Genomic DNA, 14554 nt, shown 5'->3' with positions numbered 1-14554 from the left:
TGAATGAATACTCTGCATTAGCACCATGCTGGGATATATTGTACATACAGTATAGGATTAGATGGATGTACCAAGCACACACTGACCTTTCAATGGCATCTAACATTGATATAATGGAGGTTCTCCCTGTCCACAGCTGCATAAAAAAAGACTGATGGAAAATAGATGTTTTCTAAGTTGATTTAACCCTTTCATGCATGAATTATTGAATCACAAAATTATATTTTTCATTGTTTTTATATTGTATGTTATTGTAAAGGAGGCACATACATGTCCACTGCAGCAGACTCCATGCATCAGCCATATAAAAAGTGATTCAGGAATAACTGTTAAATAATTATATTGTTAGAAAAAAGATAGGAAAAAACAATATTTTTCAAGATGTTTAACCACATTTTAATATTAATTGTCTTATACAAATTTTTTCAGTGACTGAAAATACATCTGTCCATTCCAGTGGACTTTATGCACCGAGGTTATATTCTCCCTGTAGGGCCTATATTTAGATAAAATGCACCTATATTTAGTTGAAATCTGAATATTGCTTTGTGTAAAGTGTAAATTAAATCATAATTTAAAAAAAAAAAAAACATCCCAAAAAGCTGAATCTAAATTGGCGGAATAAACCCTTTGGTGTTTAACGTCCACTGGAGGTGACAGATGTTTTTTCAGAAAAATGTTATGAAAATCTGGATCAATGTATTTCTTCTTATTATTACTATAATTATTTAGTTCAAAAATATTTTTTTACCTGTCTGATTCAGGAGAATAGGAGGATTTGACAGTAATTCCTGAGGTACTTGGTGCATCTCGTCTTCCCTCCACTGTAGTGGACACCATGCATGAATGGGTCAGAGTGTTTGGATCCAGTCCTGTCTCTAAAGAATTAATCTACAGTAGCAAATACACTTGGTAGAAAAAATGCAATCTATTACCTCTACCAACTATCAATCAGCTGAATAACCAACAGGAGGATGTAAATCACATTTGCAATAAAGAAGTGTCAAAACATCACTCCATTGCACTAAAAGTGGAGAAAAACTCCACAGGTTACCTTTAACCCAGTAGTTCTCAAACTTTCTTTGTCATGCCTGCCTTGAGAAGCCAAAGTAATGGATTATTCATGAGTTTCAAGGTAGCATCTGTTTGTCACCAACTTGTCATTATGGTCATCACTTTTACCTCTGACTTTCATCAAATACCAAATCATAAAGGTGAGTTAGAGTTGTATTGACTTCTCTCTGATGCAGTCTTAACTTACACCAAACATCGGAAGTATTATCCTGTCACAAATACAGGATTTGTTGCAAAGCTGTTGTATTGGATCACAGATTTTAGAGGTGTGCCTAATAAACTCATAATAGTATTTCCCACCTGACCTACCACCTGATTTACGATCTGTTTGTTAGTAACAGACTGTTCCTGTTTTCCCAGTGCCTGACTTCCCAGTAACACCACTCGGGTACACTCTCTTTCACACACACATACACGCCCCATTACATATTATACAGCACCCATAATAAAGGAATTAGTTCGATCAGGCCCCTCGCACTAAAGCCTAATTGAATTAGCATTAACCAGGCATTAGAGTCTTAACTGCATAGGTAACCCAGAAACAGTGGCATGAGGCCTTAGAGCATTATAGCATCACCTGTGTGTGTGTGTGTGTGTGTGTGTGTGTGTGTGGGTGTGGGTGTGGATGTGAATGTGTTGGCAGTGTGAAATTATTGCAGACATAATTTTGTTTTTTCAAGGGCTAGTCTATCTTTGAACAAGCTGTACAGTTAAAGTTGCCATGTGTGGCATTTCTCAGAGACATTGTACTGTCGCTACACAATAGTGCACAGCAGCCACCAGGTCACATTGGGTGGGAAGTATGCTGGATTGCATAAAAGGTTATTTTACCAAAAAGAAAAAATGAAATTTAGTCAACCATTGGTAAAAAATTAAGGAAATAAGCTAAATCAAGTCTTGGTAAAAGTTTTGGTCGAGTAGGAGCCCTTAAGGACAGCTTTAATGTTCAATGGGCCTTCTCTAACATTTTTTGTGTTTTTACCCTGAATCTCTCTCTCAGGGACCTGCCAAGAAAATTAGCATTGTACACAACATTGCTGGATTCACAGTTTGCATTTTTTCAGTATCAGTGAGAGAGAATCAGAGATATCATCTTTTTATGTTCCATGCATTGGTGTTCCTTTACAAAACATGATGCCTTCATTATATATTATATCATTAGGGGATTAGAAATAGTTAGAAAATATAATAGATCTGGCAGCGATTTGTCAGTTTTACATGAAGTAATAGCTGAGATACTTACCTGGACAGTGTCTTCTTTGATTCCAATACCCAGTGGCAGCTCTTGAAGGAAAAGCATTTTTTTAACAACTACTGACCTGTCAAAGTTATCGTGCCAAAATATGCTAATAAGATCTAAACAGACAAGACAAAATCGAAAGACAAGACTGCTGTTGAAGCTCTCAGCGGATTGACGTGTTATGATAATGATGATATGGTGAACATAATATTAATTTAGGAGTGAAGTTTATTTTACGACTCAAATTTTTTGGATTCCTGCAGTTTTATTTGGAACTTTTATCTACTGAAGAAATAGAGGCTCAGTGAACATCAGCCAATTCAATGACCACAGTGTTTTAGTAAAGCATTGATACTAGCATGTGTGTGTTTGAGAGGCGATTGTGATGTGCATTTGTGGTGTGTGTTCATGTCCAACTGTGCTATCCTAAGCCCCTGTTGCAAAGGTACACACACACATACACACACACACACACACACACACACACACACACACACATCCCACTGCAGTGTGATTAAATCTTTAAGGAAAGTAGCACTGGCTGGAGGGATAAGTAGGGCCAGTATGTGGGGACTAACAGCTGGGTGGAGAGTGGCTTTTAATCCCGTCGGGTTTTAACATGATGGAGGGGGAAAAAAACAATCCAGGGCGTGTGTTCTGATTCTCCATCATCCTCCTGCCAACATCACATCCTCACATTTCCAAAGATTTACAGGGAGAAATTAAAAAGAAAATAAAGTCAGTAAACACATTTGGATGCCAAGGAGAGATAAATGCTCCATCACACCAATGTGATTTCAATGCAAGAGATGGTGGAGAATATACACAGTACATATTCTGTGCAAAAACACATTTAAAGATAAGTTCACCTAAATTTAAAAATTCAGTCATTAAAAAATTAATGATGGATGAAAGTTTTGGTGTCACTGTGAAAACTGTGCTGCAAATTCTGAAGCAAAAAACGGTCTTGGTGTGCAAAGGCCTTAATATGTGTATAAGAGGAGAAAACGTAAACTGAACAATAATTGTAAGGGAAAACTTATGAGCCTAACAATGAGCTCAAGATCAGTATCAAGTAAAGAGAAGGATCAAACGTAAATATTAATGTATAGACAATGGCAGCAGTGTACTGTACTGAACTGTTTTACTCTATTCAACTGTATTATAGTGTGAGGTGTTTCTGTATTTTTTTGTCTAGCCTCATTGATATGAATGGGAGGGACAAGATAAAAGTACCACAAAGTACATCCTTAAAAATGACCAATTACAGTTGAATCAGCACCTCTCAAAAACATATTCAGTTTCAGTCTACAGCTATCAGTATCAGCCTTCAAATACCCATATTGGTCAAAGCCTGGTCTGATAAACCTAAAGCTCTTCCTAACCTTCTGCTTAGCTGTTATCATCCAGAAAAGCCACCTCTGTCAAAACCTTTGATCTGTCTGGCTCACTGGCTATCAGGGAGCAGACTACTGTGTGTGTACGTGTATGTATGTGTGTGTATGAGTCTTCGTGTGTGTGTATGTATCTTTGTGTGTGTGTGTTGTGTGTGTATACCCTGAGGCCTGGACAATCTCAGCTCCGCTGCAGGCCAGTGACAGGTGCTAATGCTGGGGCGAGAAGCTGCACGGGCCTCCATGCTCCCTACTGTGATAACACTGACCGACCTCCAAAGCATACAAACACACACACGCACTCTCTCAAACACAGTGGCTTAGCTTCTTGATAACTTTGCTGCACTTCAGAAGCCAGCAGTGTGTGTACTGGATTGATTTTTCAAAGGATTCCCCTTTAGTGCCAGCAGGCCCTCCATCAAAGCCAGCCATGAGAGCCTGTTAGATGTCTGTCTGTCTGTCTGTCTGTCTGTCTGTCTGTCTGTCTGTCTGTCTGTGTGTGTGTGTGTGTGTGTGTGTGTGTGTGTGTGTGTGTGTGTGTGTGTGTGTGTGTGTGTGTGTGTGTGTGTGTGTGTGTGTGTGTCAAAAATCAACCTTGTGTTTTGCCTGAGAGGTGATATGATGTTATGATGTCCTGCACGGTGGTTGATTTAATGCTGAATAACTGGGATGTGTGGGTGTATATGTGCCTTTGTGAAGGCTGAATTGAATTGTGTAGCTGTAAAGGCCCATCTGGACACAACAGCTTAGTGTTACAGAGTGAAGTGTGGCTCATTGCTTATAAACATGCTTAAACCTCCAGCTGACCATTTGGCAGAGGTATTACATGCTTACATATTTTAAAATTTCATTAAATCAAACCTCAAGTCCTAGTGTGTGGGTAAAGTTGTAGCATGATAGGATTGAAGCACATTCTGCTCAGCCTTCATGACAGTTGTTGCAATAATGTGATATGAATTAGATTTTCTCCAGCACCATTAATTGAATGTAGCACATTGCAACATTGTCAAATTAATAGATAAATGATTATATTTATCTTTGATGTTTTGGTAGAGCCAGAAACTACCTCAGCCTTCATTTTACCAATCACCCTCAATATGTGTCCCTTCATGTATCGTGGACCTCCAGAATGCACAGAGATACACACACAGACACAGATTGTGCACACAGATGCTGTTCTTTCCAGGAAAAGAGGATGTCTTCTATCCTTGTCCTCACTTTTTTCCTTTGATGTCTTCCTGCCTGCCTTCTAACTGGGGTTTTGCTGATACCCTCAAGACCACAAGAGCGACATTCCTGAGTCAGTCCACTTGACTGAGATAGAGAAAGAACCTGACAAAAGTGTCTACAAAGACGCAGAGTCCTTTCAAGTTTTGTTATACAAGTTTGATGATTCTTAAAATGCTGTTGGCAATTATCATTTAGCTTGGGGTAGAGCCGCTGCACCTTTGCAATGAAAGGAGCCAGCTGAGGTGGTTTGGGCATCTGATCAGGATTTCTTCTGGACGCCTTCCTTTGGAGGTTTTCTAGTCACAACCAACTTTGAGGAGACCCCGGGGCAGACCAAGAACTCACTGGAGGAATTACACATATATCTCCCCTGGCCTGGGAACGCCTCTAGATCCCTCAGGAGGAGCTGGAAAGCATTGCTGGACAGAGCCTCTCAGTCTACAGCAGATGTTGTCAGGTGGACTCAGTGATCATAGGTAAAGAGCATTAGCAACATAGCTAACCTGATGTTTCATAGTTTACCAGCCAACTACCCACACATGACAACACCACTAAGAGGACTGGACCTCGACAAATTGCTTCAGGGCGTTAGCGCTATAACCACAATGGCTCCTTTTACATTTCTGCTTGTAGACATGTAAGTAAGACAGCTATGGAGTTGTTGAAAGCCATATTATTATTTTAGGGAGCTAGGCTAGCGGTTTCCCCTTCTTCTGCAATGCTAGGCTACATATGTCCCAGTTACACCTAACTGTGTATTTCCCTGGACCTCAGACCCTAACCACCACATCATAGTTTGAAGGCCACTGATTAAGCTGCCATATTTGACAAGCTGGGAATGAATATTTGTTGGATATGGAGAATTGAACTGATGATGATGATGATGATGAGAAAGTGAAGCAGTGAGGTCATATTTTTGTTATTTGTTTACCAGAGTGCTGAGTCAAAGGCACATTTAACTAACATCACCATGAAATCATCCCTTTCAGCCTTTATCACCTCAAGTCAAATGAACACACTAATAGAATAAACCAGTTGTTTCAGTGTGTGCATGCCTGGCTGGCTGGCTTGTCACAAACACACACACACACACACACACACACACACACATATCACAGGTTGCAGACTCTCTGGCTCCAACGAGCAAGATCTTGGTGATTGCAGAAATTACAGCAGACAGACAGGGGTAAAGATTAAGGTGCAGTGCAGGTCTGCGTGGATTTGGTTTGACAGGCATGAAGATTGTGTTGTGCTCACAAGTTGTTTGTTACATGTGTGTGTTTGTGACTTTAAACCAGCTGATATAGGGTACTTCAGTGGAACTGGTGTGTAGTAAATTAATTTATGTTGTGATGTGGTGTAAATGTAGATACACTGTATATAATACTGAAAAGACGAGCCAGTGACATAGACTTTTTAGGCAGAATAAGTTGCACCAAATGTACACAACACTGTTGAAAATGGAGTTCAACTTCCAGTGAAGCTGCTGTGAAAATATAGTATCAGCAGATCAGTAATCTACCATGTCAGCTGCTCTGTGACAGTTACTATCACAGATGCGATGGTTACACAACACAATCTTAGTCTTAAATCTTTGCATTTTCTTCAAATGTACATTTTTGTTGACATATTTGGAATATTTGAATTTCTGAATGTCCTCTCTGCATTATGTTTTCTCCATGCTGACATCACCCAAGATCTCTTTAATCATACTAATGACCTCCTCATCAATGTTGTACACTAGCGCAGATGACTACTACTGCTTACTCAGCCAGCAGTCACTGAGAATGCATGGGTGTCACTTGATTTCTGCACTTGTGTTTTAGAAGAAGTGGTTCTAAAGAAATATATAACTTGGCATACATAGACACATACACTAATGCTCAAAAGTCTGGGGTCACCAAACAAAAGTGTCAAACACTCCTCCAGCATCTTTTCATTTGTTTTTTCATTGGCCAGATATGGCTCTTTCTTTGCTGTTCTGCCTAGAAGGCCAGCATCCTGGAGTTGCCTCTTTACTGCTGACGACCTGTTAGGCCTCTGTTTCTCAAACCAGAGAATACTTATTGATGAATATAATGACATGATTTTCCTTTACCCCGCTGAAAGAGCAAGAAAGCCAGAGGGGGAACGAGAAGGAGCGAGGGAGAGGATGTAAAGGTGAAAAGTGAAAGAGAGTGCACTGGAAAGAAACTGACCTTCACCTGTTGTGTGTATCCTCTTCATGTCTGTGGCACATTCTACACATACAGACATTAAAACGTAGTGAAATGCTGGCAATTTGTGGATATAACTATCTACAGGTCATTTTCAGGTCGATTCTTGCGCACGTGTTGCGATAGAAATAGGCAAGACTCCGAATCTATAGATTAGCGACGCAGCACCCACACTTGACACGTGCATGAGAAGCACGTCTCATGAATCGAGTGTGAACAGTCTAACCTGTTAATATGGACACTGAAATGAAAAGCGAGAGGTAGCGCTACGTAGCAGCACTACACACATATCCTGTGTGTCCAGCCTGTCAGGAAGGACAATTTTATTGTTTATTTAATCAGTACAACAATCTCCAGATGTGGTGACATAATTGCACTCAGTTTTCTAATGATCAATTAGCATTTTTAAGACAATAAACTTGGATTAGCTAAAACAGTGTGCCACTGGACCACAGCAGTGATGGTTGCTGAAAATGGTCCTCTGTCCTCTGTGGAAATTCCATTAAAATGTTGTGATATCAAGCGACAATTTTCATTTACCATTTAGTAATGTCTGGACTGGACTTCTAATTACATATTAATTTACATTTATATTTTTTGTGAATTTAATTGTTTTTTTGTTTTACATACTAGAATAGCCCAATGAAACATTAGCCTCCAGTAAAAATACATTAAAATTGGTACATTTAAAGACAGCTGAGTAACTATGTAGTAAGAAAATATAGCCTGTATCAGAGCTTTGCGTTGATGGTTTACGAAACTATTGGGTTGATGTCCTAAAGTGTATTGTATGATATGTTGTGCTGATGCAGGGAGCTTGGAGGAGAGTTAGTACAGCTTATCTACATCTCCTGTGTGAATAACATATAACCAACACTGTAAGAGTGTGCTTACCTGTGGAATATTTCTTACATATGATTCATACAAAATAGGAGTTTGCATTTACTCAAAGTTGCTTTTATTATGTTGGTCATTTCATATCATAATGGAAATTAAAATATTATTAATATTGAAGCATCCCTCAATCCATTTTATAATCCAAACTCTGTGTTTTCCTTGTAGGTGCATTTGACGGGCGTGGTGTGACCCTGCTGGAAGTATGTGGTAGCTGGCCGGAAAGCTTTGGCGTGCCACGGCACAACGTTGGCTCAGCAGACGCCACTGACGAAGGCCTCCGGGAGAGACTCGCCGACGCAATGTCTGAGTCGCCCTCCAGGGATATAGTAGGATCTGCAACAGGTTAGTGGAGAATGGACAACAAACAAATACACTCCACAAATAAACATAGACATGCATGCATGCATCCAAACACAGAAACACGTGTCCACTTACCTAAAACTTCTATGCTTCAATTCTTAGTTTATTTTTCCCACTGAAAGCCACTGGAGGAAAAATCTCAAAAAGATTTCAAAAAAGCCTCATGTTAGGTGATTTTTCACAATCCAAATGGAATAAAGCAATGTTGCCGCTGTGACATGTTCCTGCTGTTTTGAATCCAAGCTGGTGTTGGTGATTTTACAGTGTGTTTTTTTAAAAAGTGACCAGCGAGTCAAAAAGTGAGCAAAATTGCACAGATGAGAAGATTTCTTTGTTGTTGCATCAATGCCAAAAAAATGATAATGCAAAGTAAATCTTATGTAAAATGTCTTCCAGTCTGAAGCAACAAATGCATCAAAAAATAACAGATAGGGTGAATCCACAGAGTTTTACCTGTCTTGGCACACTGTTGTTACAGTCTTTCCATCCATAAAAAACATTCTCATCTCTTGTCAAGAGGCCTGTCTGAGAGTACGTCAACTATTGTTGCTAAGGACAGAATTCAGAAACAGAAACCAGACTTAGAAAAAAATGTATAGCCTTAAAAATGTCTGTAAGTATGAATGTAAAAGAAATGACTTGAAAATGTGGCTTTACATCTACTGTAATGCAAAATATTTCCATCAGATGCTTTATGTGTCAGAGTATGGTAACCTTACATATAGTTCAAGGAGATCTTGTAGCAGAGCGTGTCCTGATGCTTCCACACAAACTACACTCATCATAGGTGATCTGGGTCATTGTTTTTTTGTTATATAGCCCATTATAAATGTGTCCAGTGCAGTGTCTTGTTAGGTAGCCTTACTTCCTCACTGTGGCATTAACCAGCATACAGTGCTGCCAGGTCAAGGTCCAGTGATGGATTAGCCCGCCACTAGAAAGATGCTCTGGTTGTCTCTCTTTGTGTGTGTTTGTGTGTGTGTGTGTGTGTGTGTGTGTGTGTGTGTGTGTGTGTGTGTGTGTGTGTGTGTGTGTGTGTGTGTGCTCAGATTTGGCATGTCTGCGCATACCTTGCTTTACTTTGAGGCTTCCTGCCTGCGTGTGTGTGTGTATGCTTCGTTGTGTGTGTGTGTGTGTGTGTGTGCAGCAGACATGCCGTTGGCCCTGACAGTCCAAATGGTTAACTCGTTTAGGAAGCGGCAGTGCTCTCTCTTTCTCTTTTCCCCCTCCTTAAGTGAACAAGAGTTCCTTTGATTTAAATGTGTGTGTGTGTGTGTGTGTGTGTGTGTGTGTGTGTGTGTGTGTGTGTGTGTGTGTGTGTTGGGGTGGGGGGAGGGGAGGGGAGGGGAGGGGAGCTCCACAGAGGCAACCACAGGGGTGGGGTGTGGTGGGGAGGGTGTTGGGGTAGGGGTAGAGTGGGGGGTCACTAGGCCCTAATGGATTTAGCATCGACTATCACCCCCCCAACCATCCCCAGCTCTATCCAGTCCAGTCCCCCTCTGTCTTTTTCTTTCTCTGTGAGGACTTAACCTCATTTGTAGCCTCTCTTTCTCTCTCTTTCTCTCTCTCTCCTCATCACTCTTTTTTACTGCCCGTACCACCACCACCACCACCCTCTCTCTCTGTGTTTCTTCATTAGATTACATGTTGGAGACTCCCGGACACTAGTAGTCAGTCGCCTCTTATTCTTGCCCCCCCCCCATCGCATCGCATCTTGACCGCCATCAACCCCCCCTTCATGCAACACAAAATTCATTACTGATCACATTACATCAAAATACACCCGTGATACATACACACACGCACACACTTTTTGCTGCGCCTTGAGCTGTGGTGAAGACATCATCCACCGGGAATGTGATGGACTTGTTGGTTCCTCCATCCATTCATAAAGACAGAGAGACTTCAGTCTCTGTAGGCTAATCTAATAGCACAGCACTTGTAACATATAGGAAATGTCCCTGTGTCAGCTGTAAGGAGGAGAGTGCCATTGATGGTAGTTTTATAAAAATAACAGTCTTGGCTGGGTCAGTGTTGTCCATTTTGGTTACATTATGATGGATAGATACATTTTGTTTGATTACCTGTTTATTAAACAACTACTCAATATCAATACTCGTTCTATTGGAAGAGCTTAAAGGGTTGGTTCACCCAATTTTCTCACTTACAAAGTGGTATTCAGCCATGCAGATTTGCCCACATTTTAAGATCTTCCACCTTCTGTCTGACAACCTTCCATCAAAGAAATGGTGCCTACGAAAACATGTGAAAGTGTATTCTATGGATTATTGACAATAATAGGGACACAGGGTTTTTAAATGTCAGTTTGTCAGTACCAAAAATAAAATTCCTTTCATCTGCATTGTACTAGGGTGGAGGTGGAATTCTCAGTCCGATATCTGAAATTGTCAACAAAAACCTCCCAAAACTGTCTGCATGGCTAGACCAACCCCTGATAATTAATTTTCCTAATGAGACATTTTGGTCAGATTCCACATAGACATCCTAGGTTTCAGTGTCCCATGATGGTCTGAATGCTCTTTTAGAGAAAATGATTAAGAACTCAGAGCAAAAACAGAGCTTTTTGATGCCATGCAGGGAAAGTGAAATGTCAGTATGAGCATATTTAAAGGGGTTATTCCATGAAAACTGGCACGGAATTCAGAACATTTCCTAGTTCCTGTCTTGGAATTTCTTGAAACACATTTATGTAAAAATTGAAATAGTACATTTATTTAATGTATTAAATCCATTGCAAAACTCATAGCTGTACTTCAATTACTCATTAGTTCTTTTTTTAATTTGACCCTTGGAGCTAAATTTAATCATTTTTGTGATTCTCTCTATGTGTCTTCCAAGCCTCACCTTATTTTTCATTGGATTGGGTTGAAATTTGTCCTGAACATCCAAGAAACCCCAGGTATACTTTGCAACATGTTACAACAGGACAAATTTCTACAGTGAAAAATATGGTATTGGCTTAGAATAAACAAAATCACAAAAGTATTACATTTAGGATTAAACTTCAAATATTCATGAGTTCAGGTTATTTGAGTACAGTTATATATGACATATATATATATATATATATACATATATATATATATATATATATATATATATGTGTGTGTGTGTGTGTGTGTGTGTGTGTCTGTGTGTGTGAAACCAGTAAAAAATTAAATTCCACTGCACATCAGCTCCATGAATGGTCAGCATGCATTAAGTGTTTAATGTAGCCAGAACATAAGAACTCATATTCTTAAACATTACTATTGTTAAAGCTAAATCCAATGTGTGCACAAGAGCTTCATCCACACTCACACGTAAGTCCAAAAAAAAATTATAGATGAACTATAATGACACTATAATAGATGAACTATAATGGTACTCAGTAGAACACATACCTCTGCCAAAACATAACCTCCTTGCTTGCTTGGAGGTAATAAATAAGCACCAAGTGCTGTAGAGCACCAGGCATTTCACATATGATCAGTTTATTTTTCATTCTTTGTGGTATTCCTACACAGGACTCACAAATGAGGGTAAACACTTCTTCTTGGCCCTGACTCCAAAGATCTGATTTCTTGCGACTTTCTGTTGGAACAAGGCAACAGTCGACATGTTTTTTTCCCCATTTTTTTGTGGCATACAATTAATTACTCACAGTTGCTGGAATTTCCATGTTAATATATATGCACTTAGTGTTTCCGTTGTGAATTGAGCTGTATATGGTGTGTATAAAGGCTGTGTGTGTGTGTGTGTGTGTGTGTGTGTGTGTGTGTGTGTGTGTGTGTGTGTGTGTGTGCGCCTTGGCGTGAGACTTAGATGGGCAGAGGCAGATGGTATCTTGCTCAGTGTCTCCATTTGCTGGGAGCTGTGGCCCCAGTGTTCAGAAAACACAGCACAGTGGAGCTGCTAACATAGACCTTGAACCTGATTGCAACCACGCATGCACACACACACTCTCACCTCACCTATACACATTCCCCTCATTTATTTTCTCTGTCATAGGTTTCCATGCAACTGTTGAGTGAATTCTCTGCAAACTTTTATACACAATCTGCTTCAACTGAGTCTCATTAGTTATTTATCTGCTATGTATCACATTTTTTCATCTACAAAACCAATTTGCTTCGTGATAATTTACAAAAATAGATTTGGATGAAAACATAACAACAAACAAGACATTTTTCTCTCTCCGTGTCCACTCGCACACTCAGAGGATCTCTGGACTGGAATGCTTGCTGATGTAACAAATCACCGTCTCTCTGACATTCTCCTCCAGCACACACACACACACACACACACACACACACACACACACACACGCACGCACACATACAGACACACTCTCTCGCAGATTCACAGGGAAAACAAAGCCTCCAGTCAGGGTAATGGGGCTCTCACGCTTAGGCCGAGACCCAGCGTCGCCAGCTCGGAGGGCAGGTGACACTCACATAGAGAGATGGACGGATGGACAGAGTGAGAGAGAGAGAACAGAAGATGAAGAAAAGGAGGGGGAGAGAGAGTCACTGACGACTAAAACACACTGGGGATGAAATTAGATTTGGCTCCAATGATATAATGTTGCTAACAAGATTTGGCTTATTGGTGCCTGCCCAACATAAATTCCATTGAAGCCATATGGAGAGTGGACTAGTGCTCAACACGACCTGGTGTATCTCAGTTGAGAGGCACTCAAGCTGAGGAACAATAACCCTTTTATGTCAGCTACTTGCATCATATCATTTCACAATATGCATTTTTAAAGTGGTAGGGTATTTTTATTTTGTCTCCATCTTTGGTGCTGAGTGCTTCTTGCCATAGTATCAATTAGTTTCAATCCCAATACACTCCTTGCCCCTACCACTGAGCCCTACCCCTCTGTTTTGGGCAAAGTGTTAGGGCTACATGGCCCTCCCAGTGGAGATTTTTGGAGGACTCTCTGTTGTTTCAATGTATCATGGTCCTTTTCTTCATAACAAGCATGAAAGAATCACTACTAGTTTGCTGATATCACGGTAGCCTATTAGCTAGCTAGCTAATGTTACATTGTTTTGATGCAGTTAAATCTTGCATTCCCCCACTTCATGGCATATGACATCTGAAATCTAACCTCTCTTAGCGTCTCTTGTGGCCAGGTAACAAAGCAGTTCTTTTTTATTTGATGACTTGATGGATCGCGTGGTTGCAAGCATCCATGTTTTTCTGTCGCCATCAGATAAATGACAAATGGCATTGTGATAATACAAGAATTGCCAGGGTAAAGCAAGAGAAATCCCGACAGGATTGGAAAGGTCTGGCCACATCTGTTTACATAAATATTATCAACCACAACCAACGGCGTGTTAAGGTCCTGAAGGGTTGTCCCATTTCATAGGGAGAGATTTCTAATACTTTTTTCTGAGGGACAAGGGGGCATGCAAACATGAGGGGTAGGGGGAAAACAAACTGGGACTGAGCCTTTGTCTTCATCTTTGGTGCTGAGCTCTTATTGCCATAGTGTCGCTAACTGTGTTTCAGGGGAGTTTTCCAAGGAAAGAGATACGAGATACCATGTGTTTTTTGCAGGAAATGTAAACAATTTCATCAGTTGAATCACTTTGGTGTCATGTTAATCAGTCATAAGTAGCAGTTTAATGAGTCATCTCTGATTTATCTTCTCAGGATTTCCACTTTGTACCTATGACTTACAGGGCTGTCTACATCCTGCACCAACATTTCAACAAAATGGGCTAATGGCTGGTATGAATATTTTCTACCAGTAATAAAGGTTGGGGGGTTTGAACGTATTCCAAACATTCAAACCAATGTCATCATAATAGCATGCGCTGCTCTTTATGATTACATTGAAATGTTTTTGCTTTGATTAATCGCAGTTCAGTTTAGAATAGTGTTGACTGATATGGGTGTTTGCAGCTCAGTGCCAGTGGCTTTTGGTTTAGAAACTGTCATTAGTTGATATTTAAACCCAGCACGCACATTTCCATACCACAAAAGTTACAAAAATGCACAAGTTCAGTTTAGTTCAGAATGGATGCATTTGACTGGCAAATAAAAGCCATGTGTAAATTAAGTCTTTTGTGGGACTGTGTGTTGGGGAAATGAACAGAATACAGACACATCAGAGCCAACTTCCATGT

At 40.2% G+C, this 14554-nt stretch overlaps 1 protein-coding gene across 1 annotated transcript in view; it reads left to right on the top strand.

The window, feature by feature from the left end:
- The window catches only part of LOC141018216 (BCAS3 microtubule associated cell migration factor-like), a 295541-nt gene that overhangs the window by 249511 nt on the left and 31476 nt on the right, over window positions 1-14554 (top strand). Inside the window, exon 9 of the mRNA XM_073493140.1 lies at window positions 8217-8393. Coding sequence (XP_073349241.1) covers window positions 8217-8393 — 177 coding nt within the window. The remainder of the gene's footprint in view (window positions 1-8216; window positions 8394-14554) is intronic.

The sequence above is a fragment of the Pagrus major genome, chromosome 2 (genome assembly GCF_040436345.1).
Source record: "Pagrus major chromosome 2, Pma_NU_1.0".
In the NCBI taxonomy this organism is placed as follows: domain Eukaryota; kingdom Metazoa; phylum Chordata; class Actinopteri; order Spariformes; family Sparidae; genus Pagrus; species Pagrus major.
The sequence above is the reverse complement of the archived record's forward strand: the minus strand, read 5'-3'. Positions and strand labels throughout refer to the sequence as shown.